The 19,375-nt window shown below is 37.4% G+C and overlaps 1 protein-coding gene across 1 annotated transcript in view; it reads right to left on the reverse strand.

Annotated features, from left to right (window-relative positions):
• The window catches only part of ADAM12 (ADAM metallopeptidase domain 12), a 294,296-nt gene that overhangs the window by 37,486 nt on the left and 237,435 nt on the right, over nt 1-19,375 (reverse strand). The window contains exons 13-14 of the mRNA XM_081954809.1: nt 11,556-11,645; nt 10,793-10,988 (exon numbers count right to left, since the gene is read on the reverse strand). Of these exons, the coding sequence (XP_081810935.1) occupies nt 10,793-10,988; nt 11,556-11,645 (286 nt within the window). The remainder of the gene's footprint in view (nt 1-10,792; nt 10,989-11,555; nt 11,646-19,375) is intronic.

Genomic DNA, 19,375 nt, shown 5'->3' on the forward strand with positions numbered 1-19,375 from the left:
GTGGACTTCAACTCCCAGAATTCCCCAGCCAGCCATGCTGGCTGGGGAATTCTGGGAGTTGAAGTCCACAAGTCTTAAAGTTCCCAAGTTTGGACACCCCTGCCATAAGAGATGACACTCATCAGACCATAGAAAACTCAAAGAAGTAGTGCAAGATAGGAAGAAGTGGAGAGATCTGACCCATAGAATTGGCAAGAGTCAGATACTATTGAATGGATAACATCATCAATACATTTTTTTTGCACTATCAATTGGTAAACAGGTAAAAGGCATAAGACTGGCATTGGTTGGTTGGTTGGCTGGCAATTTAATAGCTTGGGTAGTATTGGATTTCTATTGAGACTGGATTTCCAGTGATCAAATGTTTTGATAGTACAATATTTTAAAGCCTATTAAAATATTTTCTCTTACAAAACATTTAAACAGTATGAATAATAATACTATTAATTAGCTACATACAAATCACAGGGAAAAAAAATAAGAACTTTTTTTTAGCCTGTTAGATGTGCTTTCTTGATTGCTGAATGAAAAATAAATGTATTTGAGTAGATTATGCAGCAGCTGTATTTTTTCTGATGAGACATGCTGAGGAGAAATAAAATGTGTGAATATATTTCTGGCCAATTCTTTTCATTCAGGCTTGCAAACTATACCTACTAGAGCTTTGAGTCACATAGCTGCAATCTTTCTTTTTCTCTCTCTGTCTCACTTTCCCTGCAATGGTTAAAAGAAGCCCATTAAATCTGTCTACTCCAGTATTCTATTCCAAAAAACATTTATCTAATTTTTTGATGTCACAGAGCATGAAAGGATTATCTTGTGGTTTATCTCCAACAGCTGAAACCTACAAATATTTTGTGTCTTTATAGGCTAGAAAGGATAACAGTGGTGGGAAAGTGTCTTATCTACTACAGACATATATGATTTATTTATGTGAACATTAATATCTCATCTTTCTAGTGGTTATCCAACAAATGGCTTCTATATACAGGCATACATTTATTACTGAAACAAGAAATTGAGAGGATTTAATTCTCAATGAGGAGAAGGAAAAGAAGCAAGCTTTTGTTTTAGCTATTCTTAAATGGTTAAAAGTTGGACATTTTAGATGATGAATTATAAAAAAAGACCCAGCAATTTACCCCAGCTATAGAAGCTAACAACCCCTTTGAGGTCAGCTGGACTCCTGGTGCCTACTTGGTCGTAGCCATGTGGCTTCCTGAGCAATTAATCTAAAAATAGTTTTTCACTGCCTTTTTCTGGATTGCTGTTTGGCTTCTCAGCCCAGTTTACGTCTCTCTATTTCCCACCGCATTCTCCAGTCCAGAGCTTTCCACAATCAGAATGAAGAGTGAGTTTTAAAATAAAGGTCCAATTTTTAATGCTCCATTTTCTGGGATTCCTGAGAGAAAGGAAACCAGGACTTTGTATGTACTTCCAACACTGGTTTTTCAGAATATTGCTCCATGTTTCTTGCTGGAATTTTCTTCAAACTAGTGTACCCAAAACAGAACTTTGGAAGCACTCGAGAAGGTCAAGTGACTTTTAGGATATTCAGATCCTTGGAGAAGTATTTATTCAAGCCCCAAGAACTGCCATCTATTGGGATCCCAGAAGCATGCATTTACATTCTCTGTCATGTTACCAGACTGCTGGTATAAGGCTCTTCCTGAAATATAGGTGGTTTCCATCTGGAAGGCATTCCAAGGGGATTTGAAGACCTAGTTCTTCTCCCGCACTTAGCGCTAGAATTCTAGGAACCTGTTGCTGGATGCATATGTTTGTTGCTATTGAGGAGATCTGCCATTTTGCAACTATTAGATGTATTTTTGTATTAAAAAATGTTTGTTTTGTTTTATGCTATGAGCTACAGAGTGCTAATTGGAGCAAATTGGTATTGAGGTCAAATAAAATAAATTGATAAATTATATTCCTGTGTTACTTAATTCTTTCATTGTCAATCTTAATACAAGGTTATATAACCGAAAAGCCTTATTCCCATTCTTCAATCACTTGGTATTAGCAGAAATTTATGGTGCCACTTTTATAGAAAATATTTGTATATTCTCCGTCTCTTTTTAATTCATCCTATTTAAACCTTTCCAATGAGAGCTGGTTCTGGTAATAGAAAGGAGGAAGATTCCTTGCATTTGGAGTAAAGATTCATCTTTCTCCTGAGAAATCTCTATAGATATATCTTTATCACATCTGATATCTCTTGCCTGGTTAGGTGATTAGCCAGCAGTCACCACTGCTTGCCCAGAACCCCCCCCCCCGCAACTAATAGGCATTTAGCAAGTAAGAATATGCAAAAATTGTCTTGATTTGGTAGTCATTGCTAGTGCATTGATGAAAAAAATCTCTGTGTGTGTGTGCACGTGCGTGTGCATTTATGTATCTCTGTATGTATACACACAAACACTGGTAGTCCCCTTACAACCGTTCATTTAGGCACTGGAAAAAGTGACATATGATCATTTTTCAAACTTATGACCGTTGCGGTATGCCCATGGTCACAGGATCAAAATTCAGATGCTTGGCAACTGACTCATATTTAGGATGCTTGCAGTGTCCCAGGGTCATGTGATTACTTTTTGCAACCTTCTGACAAACAAAGTCAATGGGGAAGCCAGATTCACTTAAGAACCATGTTACTAACTTAACAAGTGCACTGAGTTACTTAAGAACTGTGGCACTTACAAATGTCTCATTTTGGGATCAGTTATGGTCCATTTTGGGATCAGTTATGGTCTACACACACACATGTATATATGTATGTATATATGTATATATGTATATATGTATGTATGTATGCATGCATGCATGCATGCATGCATGTATATATTATGCAAATATAAAATATCTGGCTATTTGTTATGTACCACCCAGAACCACCTTTAGTGAGATAGGTGGCTGTATAAATTTGATCAATCAATCAATTGGTATCTAGTAACATTTATAATGTCATTCTTTTTTGTATGTGCCTTCTGAAACCGCCTAAACTTAGTTTATAAACTTTCGTGGGAAAGAATCTTACTGATGTAAAGATTTTTGGAATGGGATGGGATATAAATCAAAATAATAAATAAAAACAGAGAATAGCATTTATTATTTTTTTACAGAAGAGAGAACCTGTACCTCTAAACAAGTCTTCACACCATCTCTTTCAAATGGCTTTTAGGTTTCAGTAAGACAATAATTGGTTACTAGCTTTGTATCCCTGCAACCCATATGTCTAGTCTCTTATAATACCACAATGTTATTATTGTTCAAATTATATTCATATATAAAGAAGGAGAATTGATGATCCCTGTACAGCCTTTCCCAGCCTGCCAACATCCAGATGTAAATGGACTATAATTCTCAGTAGCCAGAATGCCATTCCTGATTAACATATTGGAGAAAGTCAGGTTAGGGAAAGCTAAAATAGTAGTTTAAAAGAAATGCACAGACTAAGAAACCTTCAGAAAGATACTTAAGGAAACCAGCTGTGATGTGTTTTTTTAGGAAACCCATTTATCATAATTCTACCAGATAAACTGAAGCAGAAAGCCTTCTCTCTCTCTCTCTCTCTCTCTCTCTCTCTTTCTCTCTTTCTCTTGCTACTTGAAGAGGCAAAGTGGAAATGATTTGTGAAAGATTGCTAGCAGATTTTAAACTTGCTGAAACAGAATGAATACTTCCTATCAGCCATAAGAACTTGACACTCCAATAGTTAAGATTTGTCACACTTTTTAACTGGAATTTCCTACCACCCATTCCTAAGTTGGTATAAAATAACAATTTCCCCAGAGGTTCACACACAGCTCTAAATTTACTTAATTATGGTTGAATAATGAAATAGACTACAGTGACAAATCACTTTGGATCCTAGAACACACTAAGTCAAATTAAACAAACAAACAAACCACATTGTGCTCAGTAATAAACCTTTGTTCATACTTGTTCTCACACTAAATGCAACAGACCATTTCTCCACATGTCCATTCTTCACCAGAACACAAGAGATGTTGTGGGTCAGTATGGACTAAGAAATATAGTTTCCTGAATTTTGTTTTAGCTTTTATACTTTTGGAATTCTTGCTATTTTTGCTATCTATGCCACGATATTTTACCAAAACTTCATGTGAATCTACTAATATATACATATTTATGTATATATCAGGGGTAGGTTCTGGCAGGCACTACTGTTGGTTCGCTCATGGCTGCGCCACGCACACATGCACAATTCAATAAAAATTGTTCTGCCTAAGCACAGAAGCCAAAAGCAAGATGGTGGCGCCTATGGCACCTCCAGGAGAACCGGTTCGGGACATGGCAGGCCTGGGTTGCTGCCAGTTCCAGCGACCCAGGCTGCCAAACCGCTATCAGTTTTGCCAAACTGGTCCGAACTAGTAGGAAACCACTACTGATATATATGTACAAGTGTTTGTGTGTGTGTGTGTGCGCGCGCACGGGTGTATTTATATAGTCTGAGTGAACAAATAGCACCAACTTTTGTTGTTTGACATTTCTTTCATGGATATACACAGAAAAGTTTCAGTTTTGACTTATTTATCCATACAACATTTCTCTAGAAGTCTGGGCCATTCAGATTCTTTTGGGAAACTTTGATATAAACAACTGGGAGCCATGATTTTTACTTTGCTACTTTTCATTAATCATATTTCTATCTACTGCTTTGCTATGATGCTGATCATAGCTGAGAGCCAGATAAAGTGATCTGATAAGAAGCTTCAAATACTGTTTAAAATTATCTCTGCCTCATTAGGTGAAGAGGCCTCTGTACCCAACTACTAAACTAAAAGAAATGAGAAGGGAAGAGTGGTACAGATGACTGATGAAGTAATTCTACAGCTAAGTACCCCTTAATTTGGACGACAACATAGAAGATCTTAGAAGGGAACTATATACCAAGAAATTATGATGGGTCTCAAAAGTATCTATAAAAGCCTTTAAGATATTGTATGCCTTAGGGCTAAGGACAAAATAATCAAAGCTACCATGTAAGTCTTGAATAATCTTACTGTCGTGTCTCTAGCCTGCTTGCCAGAGGACATCCAGAAAGTAATAGCAACAGAATAAAAACTGGGCGATCAGCAGGAAAACTTGTTGACATTTCTTGGTGAAATATCTAAAGGAATAATCCTTCCATCCAGAGGATGATCCAGGATGGACTTTTTTCTTCGTCCTACCTATAATTTCCTCTAGCTAATGATTGAATTGAAGCCAGTGAGCCAATTTATAAAAAAGGGGACAAATCTTATCTGTGATTTTTTTTTGGTCTAATATTCTAAACATAATTTGTAAACCATGCCCTTGACATTTTTATTATAAATCAAGTGGCGGGCTGGAACAGTTGAAGATATTGGCTAAGAAACTAGCTGGGTTCAACTGGGGAAATCAACAATAAATTATTTTATAGTCTTGTATCAACTACTGTAACAAATAAATATTCTAAACATCACCACTATTGGTTTCATGGATTTAAAGACAGCATTAAATTCAGCACCCTCTTCCAATGTCCAGAGAGTACTGCTTTTGTTTCAATGAACTCAAATAATTCACAAGTATTTTATTGTGCTGGTTATTCTTTGTGATCTAGCACTCAATTTCCTTGTTATCCATTTTTTATGTCTGATGAATCAACTACTCATTTTCTAAAAATTTGCTGACCAGCTGCTGATTATCTTCAAAAGGGCGTAGACCTAATGAGCTCTTTGGAAGCCTTTGCTTAATATATGTATATTTACCCATATGCATTCTGCACATGACAGAATCATCTGCTGAGTTTAAGCTCAGTCTGAGCATTTTACTCTTTTTACTCTTCATTATCATCTTGAAGAGAAAAAAAACAGATCCAGGAAACTACAGACCTATCAGCCTGAACTCAATACCAGGAAAGATTCTGGAAAAGATAATCAAGCAACGAATTAGCGAACACCTAGAAGTAAACAAAGTAATAGCCAAAAGCCAACATGGATTTGTCAAAAACAGATCATGTCAGACTAATCTTATTGCATTCTTTGACAAAGTGACAAAATTAGTGGACCAGAGGAATGCCGTCGATATAGTTTACTTGGACTTCAGTAAGGCATTTGATAAGGTAGACCATAACCTACTACTAGATAAAGTAGAAGAATGTGTGTTGGGCAGCATCACTACCAGATGGATTCGTAACTGGCTGACCAACTGCACTCAACATGTAGTCCTCAATGGAACTGCATCTACATGGAGGGAAGTATGCAGTGGAGTACCCCAAGGCTCTGTTTTGGGCCCAGTACTCTTCAACATCTTCATCAATAATTTGGATGAGGGAATAAATGGGGAATTCATGAAATTTGCAGATGACACCAAGCTGGCAGGAATAGCCAACACTCCAGAAGATAGGCTTAAGATACAGAAGGATCTTGACAAACTTGAACATGGGGCACTATCTAATAAAATGAACTTCAATGGTGAAAAGAGTAAGGTTCCACATTTAGGCAACAAAAACAAAATGCACAGCTACAGTATAGGTGGTACCTTGCTCAACAGTAGTAACTGTGAAAAGGATCTTGGAGTCCTGGTGGACAACCATTTAAATGTGAGCCAGCAGTGTGCAGCAGCTGCCAAAAAAGCCAACACAGTTCTAGGCTGCATCAACAGAGGGATAGAATCAAGATCACGTGAAGTGTTAATACCACTTTATAATGCCTTGGTAAGGCCACACTTGGAATACTGCATTCAGTTTTGGTCGCCATGATGTAGAAAAGATGTGGAGACTCTAAAAAGAGTGCAGAGAAGAGCAACAAAGATGATTAGGGAACTGGAGACAAAAGTATACGAAGAATGGTGGCAGAACTGGGTATGTCTGGTTTAATGAAAAGAAGGTCTAGGGGAGACATGATAGCAGTGTTCCAATATCTCAGGGGTTGCCACAAAGAAGAGGGAGTCAAACTATAGACTATAGGAGTAGAACAAGAAGCAATGGGTGGAAACTAATCAAGGAGAGAAGCTACTTAGAACTGAGGATAAATTTCCTGACAGTTAGAACAATTAATCAGTGGAACAGCTTGCCTCCAGAAGTTGTGAATGCCCCAACACTGGAAGTCTTTAAGAAGATGTTGGATAGCCATTTGTCTGAAACGGTATAAGGCTTCCTGCCTAGGCAGGGGGTTGGACTAGAAGACCTTCAAAGTACCTTCCAACTCTGCTATTGTATTGTATTGTATCTTTTGTAACTGAAACTAAGACTTATTTATTTATCATCAAAAGGATAATCTAAGGTTATGAGATTCATATTAATCAAGGCTAGCCTAAATTGTCACCATTATGTAAAGGCATTCTCAATTATTGAATCTAGCCATTTTAAAAAAATGATTGCCCTACCGGGATTGGTTACTTTTTCACATTTGCAATTGCATGTTAGATAAAAGAAAAGCACTTGGCTGTGGCAGGTGCTGCAGAAAATCATGGAGAAGGGACTTTCTGGTCTTGGCTTGCCACACTATGTGCCTTCAGGGTCTGTTCCAGCCAAGGCACTGTAGTTGTCACCAGTGGGCAGCAGTCGGCCGAACCGGTAGTAATTTGGAGGCCTGGGTTGCTGGAACCAGCAGCGACCCAGGCCTGCCACGCCCCCAAACCGGTTCTCCTATGGGGCCGCCATCTTGATTTTCGGTTCTGCGCATGTGCAGAACAGTTGTAGTTGCACAAATTTAATTTTTTCCCTCTTTAAAATATTTTGCGCATGCGCAGACCTGTTTTTGTGCAAATAGCTCTGCACTTGCACAGAGCGCGCGTCTGGTGTGTCGGCCCAGTGCACACAAAAATTTTGCACACCAGACGCATGCTCTGTGCATGTGCACATATAGCTAAATAAGTATGTTTGTGGAATTTTCTGTACTGTTCTCTTATATTTTATCGTGACAACTGATTCTCATAGTAAACAACACACATTTATATCTGTGTCAGTCATTACAATATTGGTGATAGTATTTAATCATCATTATAACTATTCCCATTAAAACATTTACAGAAAACCTCATTTGAGTTCAAGAATTTAAAGCAAGGATTCATTTCTTTGCAGTCTGAGAAAGTCCCAGTTTGTTAAAGGTTGAGGCTTGTTAAAGGTTGAGAAAAATCAATGTTTCTCTCACCAATGGATTTATCTGCATAGCTAAGCACCTCCTGGAAATGCTAATAAAAGCAGTAGATAATATCCAAATGCATTCTACTCTACATAACCATCAATCATATTGCTATAAATAGGTCACAGCTATGGCAATGCAACTTTACAGAAGTGAAGTATTGAAAAGTTTCATTTTAATTTAAAGGCAGAGATTGCAGGGAAAAAAATAGGACTTTTCTTATGTAACACAGATTCTTGTCTTGAATTCAGTCTGTGAAATATTTCTTTAACATGGGATCCTTTATAGCACTATAAAACATCCTTTCTACTATGATATTTTTATTGGAATAAATTATAATGTTATTTAAAAAAATAGATATAATGTTATGGTATCCAACAATTTGAAACATTTTTAAAATGTAGTAGAAAATTTTTGAGCATAATGGACATTTTGAAATTACTGTATGTCATTAATTGGATAATTAATTGATAGCAGTGTTCCAATATTCAATAGGCTGACACAGAGAAGAGGGAGAGGGGTTGCCAACCTATTCTCCAAAGCACCTGAATGCAGGACAAGAAGCAATGAACGGAAACTAATCAAGGAGAGAAGCAACCTAGAACTAAGGACGAATTTCCTGACAGAACACTCAGTCAATGGAGCAACTTTGCCTCCATAAGTTGTGAATGTTCCAACACTGTAAGATTTTAAGAAGGGATTGGACAACAATTTGTCTGAAATGGTAAATGGTTTCTTGCCTGAAGAGTGGCTTGGAGTGGAAGACCTCCAAGGTCACTTCCAACTCTGTTATTCTAGATGAAAAAAGATCTCTCAGATAATTTAACAATCTGCTACATGGGACTTTTCTTCACAAGTTAATTTTTCTACTTCCTCTGTTTTTGCTTAACAGCTAACAAAACTGCTGGGAGTTTGAAAGAAGAAACCACCAGGTTTCCATGTGTTTTTCAGCAAATGCCAGCACAGCATTTCTAGCTCATTAATTCTAGTTCAGTGTTCTGGTAGCTGTAGCTGACTTTTTGGTTTACTTTTATTTATACTAGGCCAGTGCAAAGATCTGAATTCGAAGGATAAATTACAATTTGGATTGTATAAAGGGTAGGTCTGTAGCTCTCTATAATCCCTTATACCAAATGTATATTTTCTTGGGATCATACAGTTGTTGCAAAAGCAGCTTTAATGGAACCCAAAATGAGCTGTGCATGTGGCCCCATGTGCTCTGAATCACATTTTGCCCTTCCAAATTTTGCCAGATCCAAATTTTAACCAGATCTTAATTTGAACTTTAACTGTCCTCTAGTAAAAATATGATACAGCAAAGCAGTATTCCCCATCATCATTAGCAACTGATAAAAAAAGGATTTTAGTGAATGTTTTAGGAACTTAAGGTAAATTATAGAGTGAAGTTGATTGAAGAGAAAAGAGGAAATTACTTAATTCTTGGAGTCTTTCTTCTGACCTTCTCTCGGAAGGATTCTTGAAATTCAAGTAACATCACATTATTTTAATTAAATTTCTTAATTCATCACCTATTTGCTTTTTTAGGGCCTCGCTGCTCTCAGTCATTATTTTGCAGTCTTAAGTGCCCCATTTGACCCTACTCTGTTGTCAAAAGCACTGACCACAGAGAAAGAAACATACTATGGCAAACGATTGAAATGTTGGGAAAGGGATGGTGCAGAACTACAGCAGAAAACAGTTTGGAATAGATGGATATGCGGTTTTCTAATGCACTTCCTCTGTTCTTGATTCAGTTTATTTTATCAGTCCAAGCCTGATAATGGAAGTCGCTTCTCAGACTGATAGAAGTACATTTGGTGGCACCATTTCATCCTAATTCATCTTCAACTATGACTTATGTTTTCAGAGTTAATGCTGTGCACTTAAAGAGTGGCTCACATCCCAGAAATCTCTAAGTGCTTAAGCAAACATAATAGTAATTACTTCTAAGATGAAGGCAAGTATTTGCATTTTACAGTTAAGTAACTTCAAGCAAAGCAAATTAACCTTTATTCAGGAAAGGATGCAGCTGTTCTCACGTAGTACAAGTAAGGACAATGACGGTCACTGGGCATCTCCATGGAATGTTTAACTATGTGCATAGGTCTGAAGTGAGACCAATGGCTATGACCCAGCAAGAAAAATCCTGGCTCATTTTGGCAAATGTTAGATGTTGACACCTATGAGCTGTAACTGATGTTTCTGAAAGCCTTTGATAAAGCACCCAGCCTTCTCCAGCCTAGAGCCTGTCATTTAATATGTTGGAAGCACAACTCCATGCTGGTTAGAAGCTATGTACCCCAAACATAGCTGGAAGCAAGAGACAGTCAAAGAAAGATGTGGTAACAACCCCTTCCCAAAAAACTTTAAACTTAAAGGTTAATAAGGCAAAGAGGTTTGCATCTATTAAATTCTATTCTTCGATTACATCATTCGCCAGCTTACTTGCATCAACAGGAATATATCACTGACTATCAGTCTGAGGAAAGGATTGGCATGTGGTGATGAAATGCACCGGGAAAGATTTATTCTGAGGTCATGAATTCTGAGAGGTAAGAAATCATTACACGCCTCCTACAAATGTCAATGCTAATTTGTTTGTGTGAATAAATATCTAGAGAGAGAGAGAGAGAAAAAAACAATACTCAAGCATTCAAGCTCACCTGGTCCCCAGAGGGTGATGCATTGCTGTTCATGAGTCTGGCACATCCCGTTATAGCAGTACCCGTCTATCCCATAGCAAGAGTGCCCATCATGCAAGTAAACATTGGCTGGGCAATGAGGATTGCTTCCAGTACAGAATTCAGGAAGATCACAGGAATTACTGGTACCCCTGCATAAAATCCCCGCTGGCCTCAGCTGTAGGGAAAAAGAAGGGGGCTGCAGTTTCAAAGGAGAAAATGTATTATATATTGTGGCTTTTATGCCACAGGCTAAAGTTGTCTTTCTCTCTTCCTAAGATTTTGTACCAGGCATCTATTAAACGCAGCATGAGAGGCGAAAGAGCACTTTATATGCCTCTCATTGATATACTGCAGAATTGTTTATGGCTTACTTTCAAAGGCCTACCTTCATTCCTCATTAAAATGCAAGCACAGCGCTTTGATGTTCTGCATCACACAGAAGCACACATCTTAAACCTCAAAGAATTCTGCCATGGTAGGCATACACATATAGGGCTCCCATCTATTAATACTAGCAGCAAAGGATATAAAAAATACACACTGTCTTATGGGAGAAGATATGCTGGCCTCTTTCTTAAAAATATATATTCTTATCAATATTTTTTGTGTGCATCATTACAAGACAGGAACACAAAGAATTATATTGAAAACATACCCATACCCCAGCCTTGAATATCTGAACCAACATAAACATTATTATGAAATCCTGCCCATACCAAATGAAGAATGATCAAATGTTCACCTTGCAATCTTCACAGCAAAGTCCATGTGCACACACTGCGCCTGGCCTTAAAGTACAGGTTGTAGCATTACAGCATTGGTTCGTACATTCCTAAAGGGGGAAAAAAATCCCAATCATACTATAGGGTTGTGTCAAACAATCAAGTTTGTATACAGATAGACTCAATGTGCAGGATGACTTGATTCTCAAGGCAGAATTAAATAAAGTTCAGGCTAAGTGCTGGAGTATTTGTGAAGTCCACAGATTTCAGGAGTGCCCTTACCTCAATCTGACTTTTTCTTTCCTTAAATGTCCTATCGATGATATCCTACCAAAGAGACCCAGTTACAAGTCCATCTTTAGCCATGGTTAACTTTGGGCTAACTTTCTCTCTCAGCTCTAGAGCTCACAATGGATCAAGTGCTAGGTACATCCCCTTGAGTTTCTATATGACACTCAGTTCTCCATCCAATGATAAAAAAAGCATTCCTAACATATCTTTATTTAGGTTTTTAAGGAATAATAGCACGAACAAACATTGGAAATGCTTGATGGTATTGGTAGAATCCCTTTATTGTGGGAAATTCACTGCATCACTAATTTTATGAGCTAGCACATGTTATTGAGACTATCCAAGCAGTTCCCACTATTTCTGCAACAATAACTCTTATTTGGCAAGGGGTCGCAATCATACAAAGGGCAAAGAACCAATAAAAGCCAATAAATGGAGATGTTATTTCTATACAAATCCCACTGTATTATGAACAGATTGCAATACTCACTACTTTCATAAGAGCCATTTAAAAGTATGAACCAAGGCAATATCTCTGCCAGCCTTCTCTAGCTCTATAAAGCTATCAATAACTAAAGATTATTCAACAAACTCTTGTTCTTTGTTTACTGGCAACTGGTCTACTAATTTTATTTCCTATAATTCTTTTAATATTTCAAAACAGTTATTATGGAGCTGTTATGTTTTTGTTTTTTAAAGGAGTTAAGGATACATGCATGTATGTATGTATATATCCCACTTCAGCTAAACAATTAAACTTCAAGTAATTGAAGCCACAACTATTAATATCTTCCTAAGTTTTTTTCTCTCTCTCAGTGAGAACTACCAGTAGATCTTCTCTTCTTTAGAACTTTAGCACTATTTGTGCTCTCCCTGAATTGCTTCCAATTTATCTTGTATTGATCAGAAGTAGCATAGTACATAAATGTGATCTAATCTCTAGACTGAGCAGAGTCATATTATTGGTTCAAGTGTCTTGGAAATGATGCCGTTGTTAATGCAATTTGAAAGGACATTACCCTTTCCTGCCCGGTAACATATTGTTAGGTTAGTAATCTGTTCTAACCTTTAGGTTCTCCTTGGAAATACTACTTAGCTTGATACAATCTTCTCAACTTCATTTTGTTGTATGTGTATAATATAATGCCATCTGGTGAAATGGTTTGTAGAGTTTTCTATAAAAATAGTAGCTATCCATTCCCATGTACTACCCTTCCTATTTCTTCTTATAGATTTTTATTTTCCTGGTATGTTTTTCACTGTCACGGGGAATGCTAATTGTTTTAGATTAAGGATTGGCAAAATCACCCTTCTATTGAGATTTCGAAAAAGCATAGCAAATTCCTTCTGCTGTGCCCAATTTCTAGAGTAGATAATATAATCTGAAACCGCTTCTATAATTTCATGAAAAACTATAATTTGGGTGGCATCAGAAGAGAGAGAGAGAGTGTACTTCTACCTTAGGGCTATACTTACACTCTCCCCCTTCATAGATGTCATAGTGTGTGACAATTCTGAGAAGTGGAGACAGCTATAATATGCCAATTACCTTTAGTTTTCTTATCACTAGGACATTTTTCTATACATCTCATGCATGACACCCGTATAAGTGCCATCTATCCCACTGGAGAACTGAAGAAAGTAGCCGAACAATCTCTTTTCTAACATAATTAGTAGTTAGCAACCAGTGATGGATTGCTAGGTTGGGTTCAACATGCTGATGAAGCCTACGTTGAAATTATCAAAAACCCCAATTGTTGTGTTAAAAAATATATATCAGATTTTACTCAAATAAACCATATTATGCTTCAAAGTATTGACTTGGATAACAGAACATAGTGTGTAATGATTAATTCTTACAACACACCAAACAAAAATTACCCAATTCCATTTTAGTATAATCTAACATGTTGTGTGGTATTGCTCTGCAGGGCTTTGTATTCAAAAGGGGGAAAAGTGTTTTGGAGTTTGAAGGGCTCTTATGGAGCATCATGTTAGCAAAAGGCATTTTAAATTATAGGTTTTTGCCAATTAATACATTAATGAAGGGTTAATTTAAAAGAAAGCTAAATAATGGATGTGGCTATAGAAATTGAAAAAGGGACGTGGTGGCTCAGTGGCTAAGATGCTGAGCTTGTCAATCAGAAGGTTAGCAGTTCGGCGGTTCGAATCTCTAGTGCCGTGTAACGGAGTGAGCTCCTGTTACTTGTCCCAGCTTCTGCCAATCTAGCAGTTCGAAAGCACATAAAAAATGCAAGTAGAAAAATAGGGACCACCTTTGGTGGGAAGGTAACAGCCTTCCGTGCACCTTTGCCATTTAGTCATGCCAGCCACATGACCACGGAGGAGTCTTCGGACAGTGCTGGCTCTTCGGCTTTGAAACAGAGATGAGCACCGCCCCCTATAATCGGGAATGACTAGCACATATGTGCAAGGGGAACCTTTACCTTCACCTACAGTAATTGACTTGAGAATGAATTTATCACTGATATGAAATTACTTCAATAGAATAGTTATGTTCATCTGATGATTTGGCCTTAGCTGTACATTCTGTCCTCTGTAGATATATAGTTTTAAATCTTAGATCTGAATCTAATGAAGGATAGGTTGCAAATATAATCTGCACTATTGGCTAACAAATACATTTACGATCCGTGCAGCACAATTTAATCATGGTACTTCTCCCTACACATAAGACCATAAATATTTTGTTGCCTGTAGATTAAACCTATAAGAACTCTCAGAAAAAAATGGATTTGTTTCCATGGTTAAAGTCAGAAGGAAGTGAGTTAAATTGATGATCCCTGAACATCAGGTCCCTGAGGACCTCACCAAAATAGCTATAGATAAAACTACTCCTCAACTTTTAACTCCATCTGACTGAACAAATAAGAAATCTCTGATACTGAAATCATAACATAAAATAGAAACTAGGTCAGAAGTAGGAACAGAAGTTATTACTTTTATTATATTTTGCAGACCTTAAGAGAAAGAAGAAGATATGGCTAAATGATCCTGTTGCAGATGCTTAAAAGAGTAGGAACAGAAGAACATTTGTAAAGTCTTTTACTTGGAATGAAGAGCAAATATGTTCAACATTTTCAATGGACATAGGTGTAGGAAAAGATTGATTATTCCAATAGCCTTTTCAGATGACATATTGTTGTTCAAATCAACACACTTGAAGGAATTATGCAACAAAGGAGATAGTGGTGAAATAAAGTAAATAGTACTGAAAAACTGAATATTTCCTATCCCTTTTAAAACTTGAAATCAAGAGATTAACATTGACTATTTAATTTGTTGCTGTTAGTTGCAAAGTCATGTCTGACCCATCGTGACCCCATGGACAAATTCTTCCAAGCCTTCCTGTCCTCCACCATCCTTGGAATCCATTTAAGCTCACGCCTACTGCTTCAGTGACTCCATCCAGCCACCTCATTCTCTATCGTCCCCTTCTTCTTTTGCCCTCAATCGTTCCCAGCATTAGGTTCTTCTCCAGTGAGTCCTTCCTTCTCATTTGGTGGCCAAAGTATTTGAGTTTCATCTTCAAGATCTGGCCTTCTAAAGAGCAGTCAGGGTTGATCTCCTCTAGGAGACCTAACTGACCAGCTTGATCGCCTTGCAGTCCAAGGGACCTGCAGTAGTATTTAATAGCAACAAGTAAAACTCTCCTTCCCAGTCTCTCTCTCTCTCTCTCTCTCTCTTTCTCTCTCTCTCTCTCCCTCCCTCCCTCCCTCCATCCATCTTTCTCTCTCTTTCTCTCCCTCCCTCCCTCTTTCTTTCTCTCTCTCCCCCCTCCCTCCCCCTTTCACTCTTTCTTTCTCTCCCTCCCTCCCCCACTCTCTCTGATATCATGATAAACACTGTTGAATTCCAAAAATAGCAAAATTCCTTAATTCATCAGAAGCATTTAAATATTCCTTTAAAAAAATTACAATCCCTTTTGGCCAGGTAATTGAAAATGTGGCACAATCCTCTCTGTTTGATCTTATAGCAAGATTTTTTTTTGTCATTGTCTATGACAGTACCTGAAAGAGGAGTCATATCTGTTGAACATATTGTAGGCAAAATAGTCTTAACAAAAAACAAAAACAAAAAAAACCAACAAAAGCAGAAATATAAATTTTAATCTGAAATCCATATCTGCATGAACTATTTCACACTAGTTTTGAAAGAAAACTTAAGAATCTGAACTTCATTGAGATTTAATACACTGTTTGATCAGTAGGCAATAACTCCTTATTTAATATATAAGAACTCACAGAATTGCATCTAGGTTACATCCAATATAAAGTTACTGATTTTTTTTTTACAGGAGACGATATGTTTCATTAGTGATGATGCCTCCCCTGATGGTGTCCAAGCATAAGTAGAAAGATGAATACGCAAAAAAAAAAATCTAATTCATAATTAGTTGTGAAAACTTAAGCAACTGCTTTTGCAAATAGAATCAAATGTTTTGTTCTTTCACAGAAGGATAATAGAAATGCAGCATTTTATCTTCAATAATACAATTTTCCAAATTAAATTCTAAGGTGATCTCAGAAACTCTTGAATGTCTATGAATATAGTCACCTAAAGGCAAAGAGGGGAATCCAGCTTTGTATACAGAATAGTCCTATTCATCAACAACAGAGACAGAATTAAACTGTGGAAGGCAGCTGCAAGCACACAAGCCTTTGATGCTTTCAGAATTACAGAGTATTTCTGCAAATATTTAAGGGAGTTTGTAAATTTTCAGAGGTCTGCGTAGCCTACCTTTTTGATGAAGTCAAAAACCAAGTCTCCCAAAGAGGTGCATATGATGAAATATAAGCATATTGTGAGTACCTTACATCTTTACTCTGGGTACTGCACTGTCTGTCAGGGAGGTTTCACTTCAGTTGACACTGTCAGCTTCAGTTCAAAGTGCAGATAGCTAGAAAATCCCCAATATGCTGGACTTGCAGATATTTGCAGGATTGCTTCCTCCAACCATAATTGTCTGCCTTAATTCAGACATCTCAAGAAAAGCTGCTAGTAATACCCCATTTCCACAAATTCCATCATCTGCGCGGGCCCATAAATGTTATTTTTCATTGGTGACACCCCTGCTAGGGAAGAGCCTCTGGTAGAGATCAAATCTTCACAATTCCCAGACATACTTAGCCTTCTGGGATTGTTTTTGAAGATTGGGATATTGCAGAAGGCATAGAACAGGGGTGTCCAAACTTGGGAACTTTAAGACTTGTGGACTTCAACTCCCAGAATTCCCCAGCCAGCATGGCTGGCTGGGGAATTCTGGGAGTTGAAGTCCACAAGTCTTAAAGTTCCCAAGTTTGGACACCCCTGGCATAGAAGAAGTGACAGAACAGGCATAAATGTTTCTTTCTTTCTTCTGATTTAATTGTCATTGTCTTTATATGGAGGTTTTTGTTTTTAAAGTTGCTACTGTTTCTCCTAATTATGGTAATTGCAGAGACTCTGGCTAATTGCAGCAGGTATAAACTTGATAAATATAGAAATAAATACATTTGAATGTTTGGAGTTGAAAGGATCTTGAAGGTCAGTAGAAGAATTGAACAATGACAGCATACCGAACAGATGGTCATTCAGCTTCTACTTAAAAAGCAATAGCATTTATATTTCTATACAGCTTCATAGAGCTTTACAGCCCTCTCTAAGCAGTTAGAGTCAGCATATTTCTCCCAACAATCTCGGTCCTCATTTTACCGACCTCGGAAGGATGGAAGGCTGAGTCAACCTTGAGCCGGTGAGATTCGAACTGCCAAACTGCTGGCAGTTAGCAGTCAGCAGAAGTAGCCTGCAGTACTGCACTCTAACCATTGTGCCACCGCAGCTAATGAATAAATACTACCAGCAAGAGAGAATCCATAAATTCTCAAGGAAATCCAGTTCACTCAAAAAATTTTTTTTAGCATTAAGTTGTTTCCTCCAATCCTGAATTGAAATTAACTTCACTGCAAATTCTATCTAGTTTTTACAGGAGGTAAGCAGTTTATGAACATTCAACAATGTTCATAACTTTTGCACACAGTTATTTACAGTTAGTCCTAAACTTACAACAGTTCATTTATTGACTATTCGAAGTTACAACGCCACTGAAAAAAGTGATGTATGACCATTTTTCACACTTATGACCATTGCAACATCCCCATGGTCACATGACCAAAATTCAGATGCTTGGCAACTGGTTTATATTTATGACGGTTGCAATATAAAGAAAGTCAATGGGGAAGCCAGTTTCACATAACAACCGTATTACTAAATTAACAACTGCAGTGATTCATTTAACAACCATGGCCAGAAAGGTTGTAAAATGGGGCAAAATTCACTTCACAACTGTCTCACATAGAAACAGAAATTTTGGGCTCAATTGTTGTCATAAGTTGAGGACTATCTTTTACAAGCAGATATTTTTTTTAAAAATTGCTGAAGAAATAAACCCAAGATGCATCTCTTGTCAGCTTTCCCAGATAAACCAGGCAGGAAACACAACCAAATGATCAAATTATACTTGTAAGGCTATAGTAACATAACCTTGCAATCTGAAAGTAAAATTCTCTCGCCATCGGAGGGTCCCTTCTCATCCTCTTTCTCCACCCATTATGCAGCTGCCAGCTATGCCCCTATTAGTCCGTTCCCTAGGCCAGGGGTCTCCAACCTTGGCAACTTTTAAGACTTGTGGACTTCAATTCCCAGAATTCTGTTGCCCCTGCCCTGGGCAGCATCTCTCCCCATCCCCATTATATTCCTATATACAATTACATCTCTTTTGGGCAGCAGTCAATTTTAATCAGTCAGGTCCACTCCCCTCCTTTCTCATCTGTAAGTAATTTTACCAACTCAAGATCTGTAGGTTTCCTGATCAGCTTTTCAATCCACCCCCTCACAGTGACCCAGCTTTGAAGAAATAGCTTACTAAGTTCCCCAGATACCTTTGTTTTTGTTTTGTTCTTTTGAAATATATTTGATCTCCATCAGCAAAACATGCCTCCTAGAATTGCTTAACGATTAATAAAATTAGTTTTGCATGCATATTTTGGAAGAACCTACAAAGAGGTCTCTTCAAGGATTTGAAATATACCAATGTGCAGATCCTAGGTTAAATTACTGAAATAATGTAACTTCGATTAATGTAATAGATTTGCCACACTTTGAACTGTTTTGTGACAATATTATTATTTATTTAAAAAGTATTAATAAGATGGAGAAAAGAAACAAGAAAGATTTGAGTTTAGCATGAATTTGAAAGCATCAAGCAGGAGATGTCTACCTCAAGAAATGAGTGAGCTGTCAGGAAATATTTAGGCCTTCAATCAACTTAATAAACTTTATTGAAAACTAAAGTGATTTCTTGCTATTTCAGTGCCTCTCAATTTATTATGTATTAGGGAAAAAAACCCAAAACAAACCCATCATCTTCTGATACAGTTATTTTTGATTATCTAAACAATTCCCCCCCACTCCCAAGTATGGTGGCAATTGATGTTAATTTGTAAATTAAACAGAGGGATCTTATCCGGGCGTGCTAGCAAATCTATAC

This window comes from Natrix helvetica (assembly GCF_964273705.1).
Source record: "Natrix helvetica genome assembly, chromosome: 5".
In the NCBI taxonomy this organism is placed as follows: domain Eukaryota; kingdom Metazoa; phylum Chordata; class Lepidosauria; order Squamata; family Natricidae; genus Natrix; species Natrix helvetica.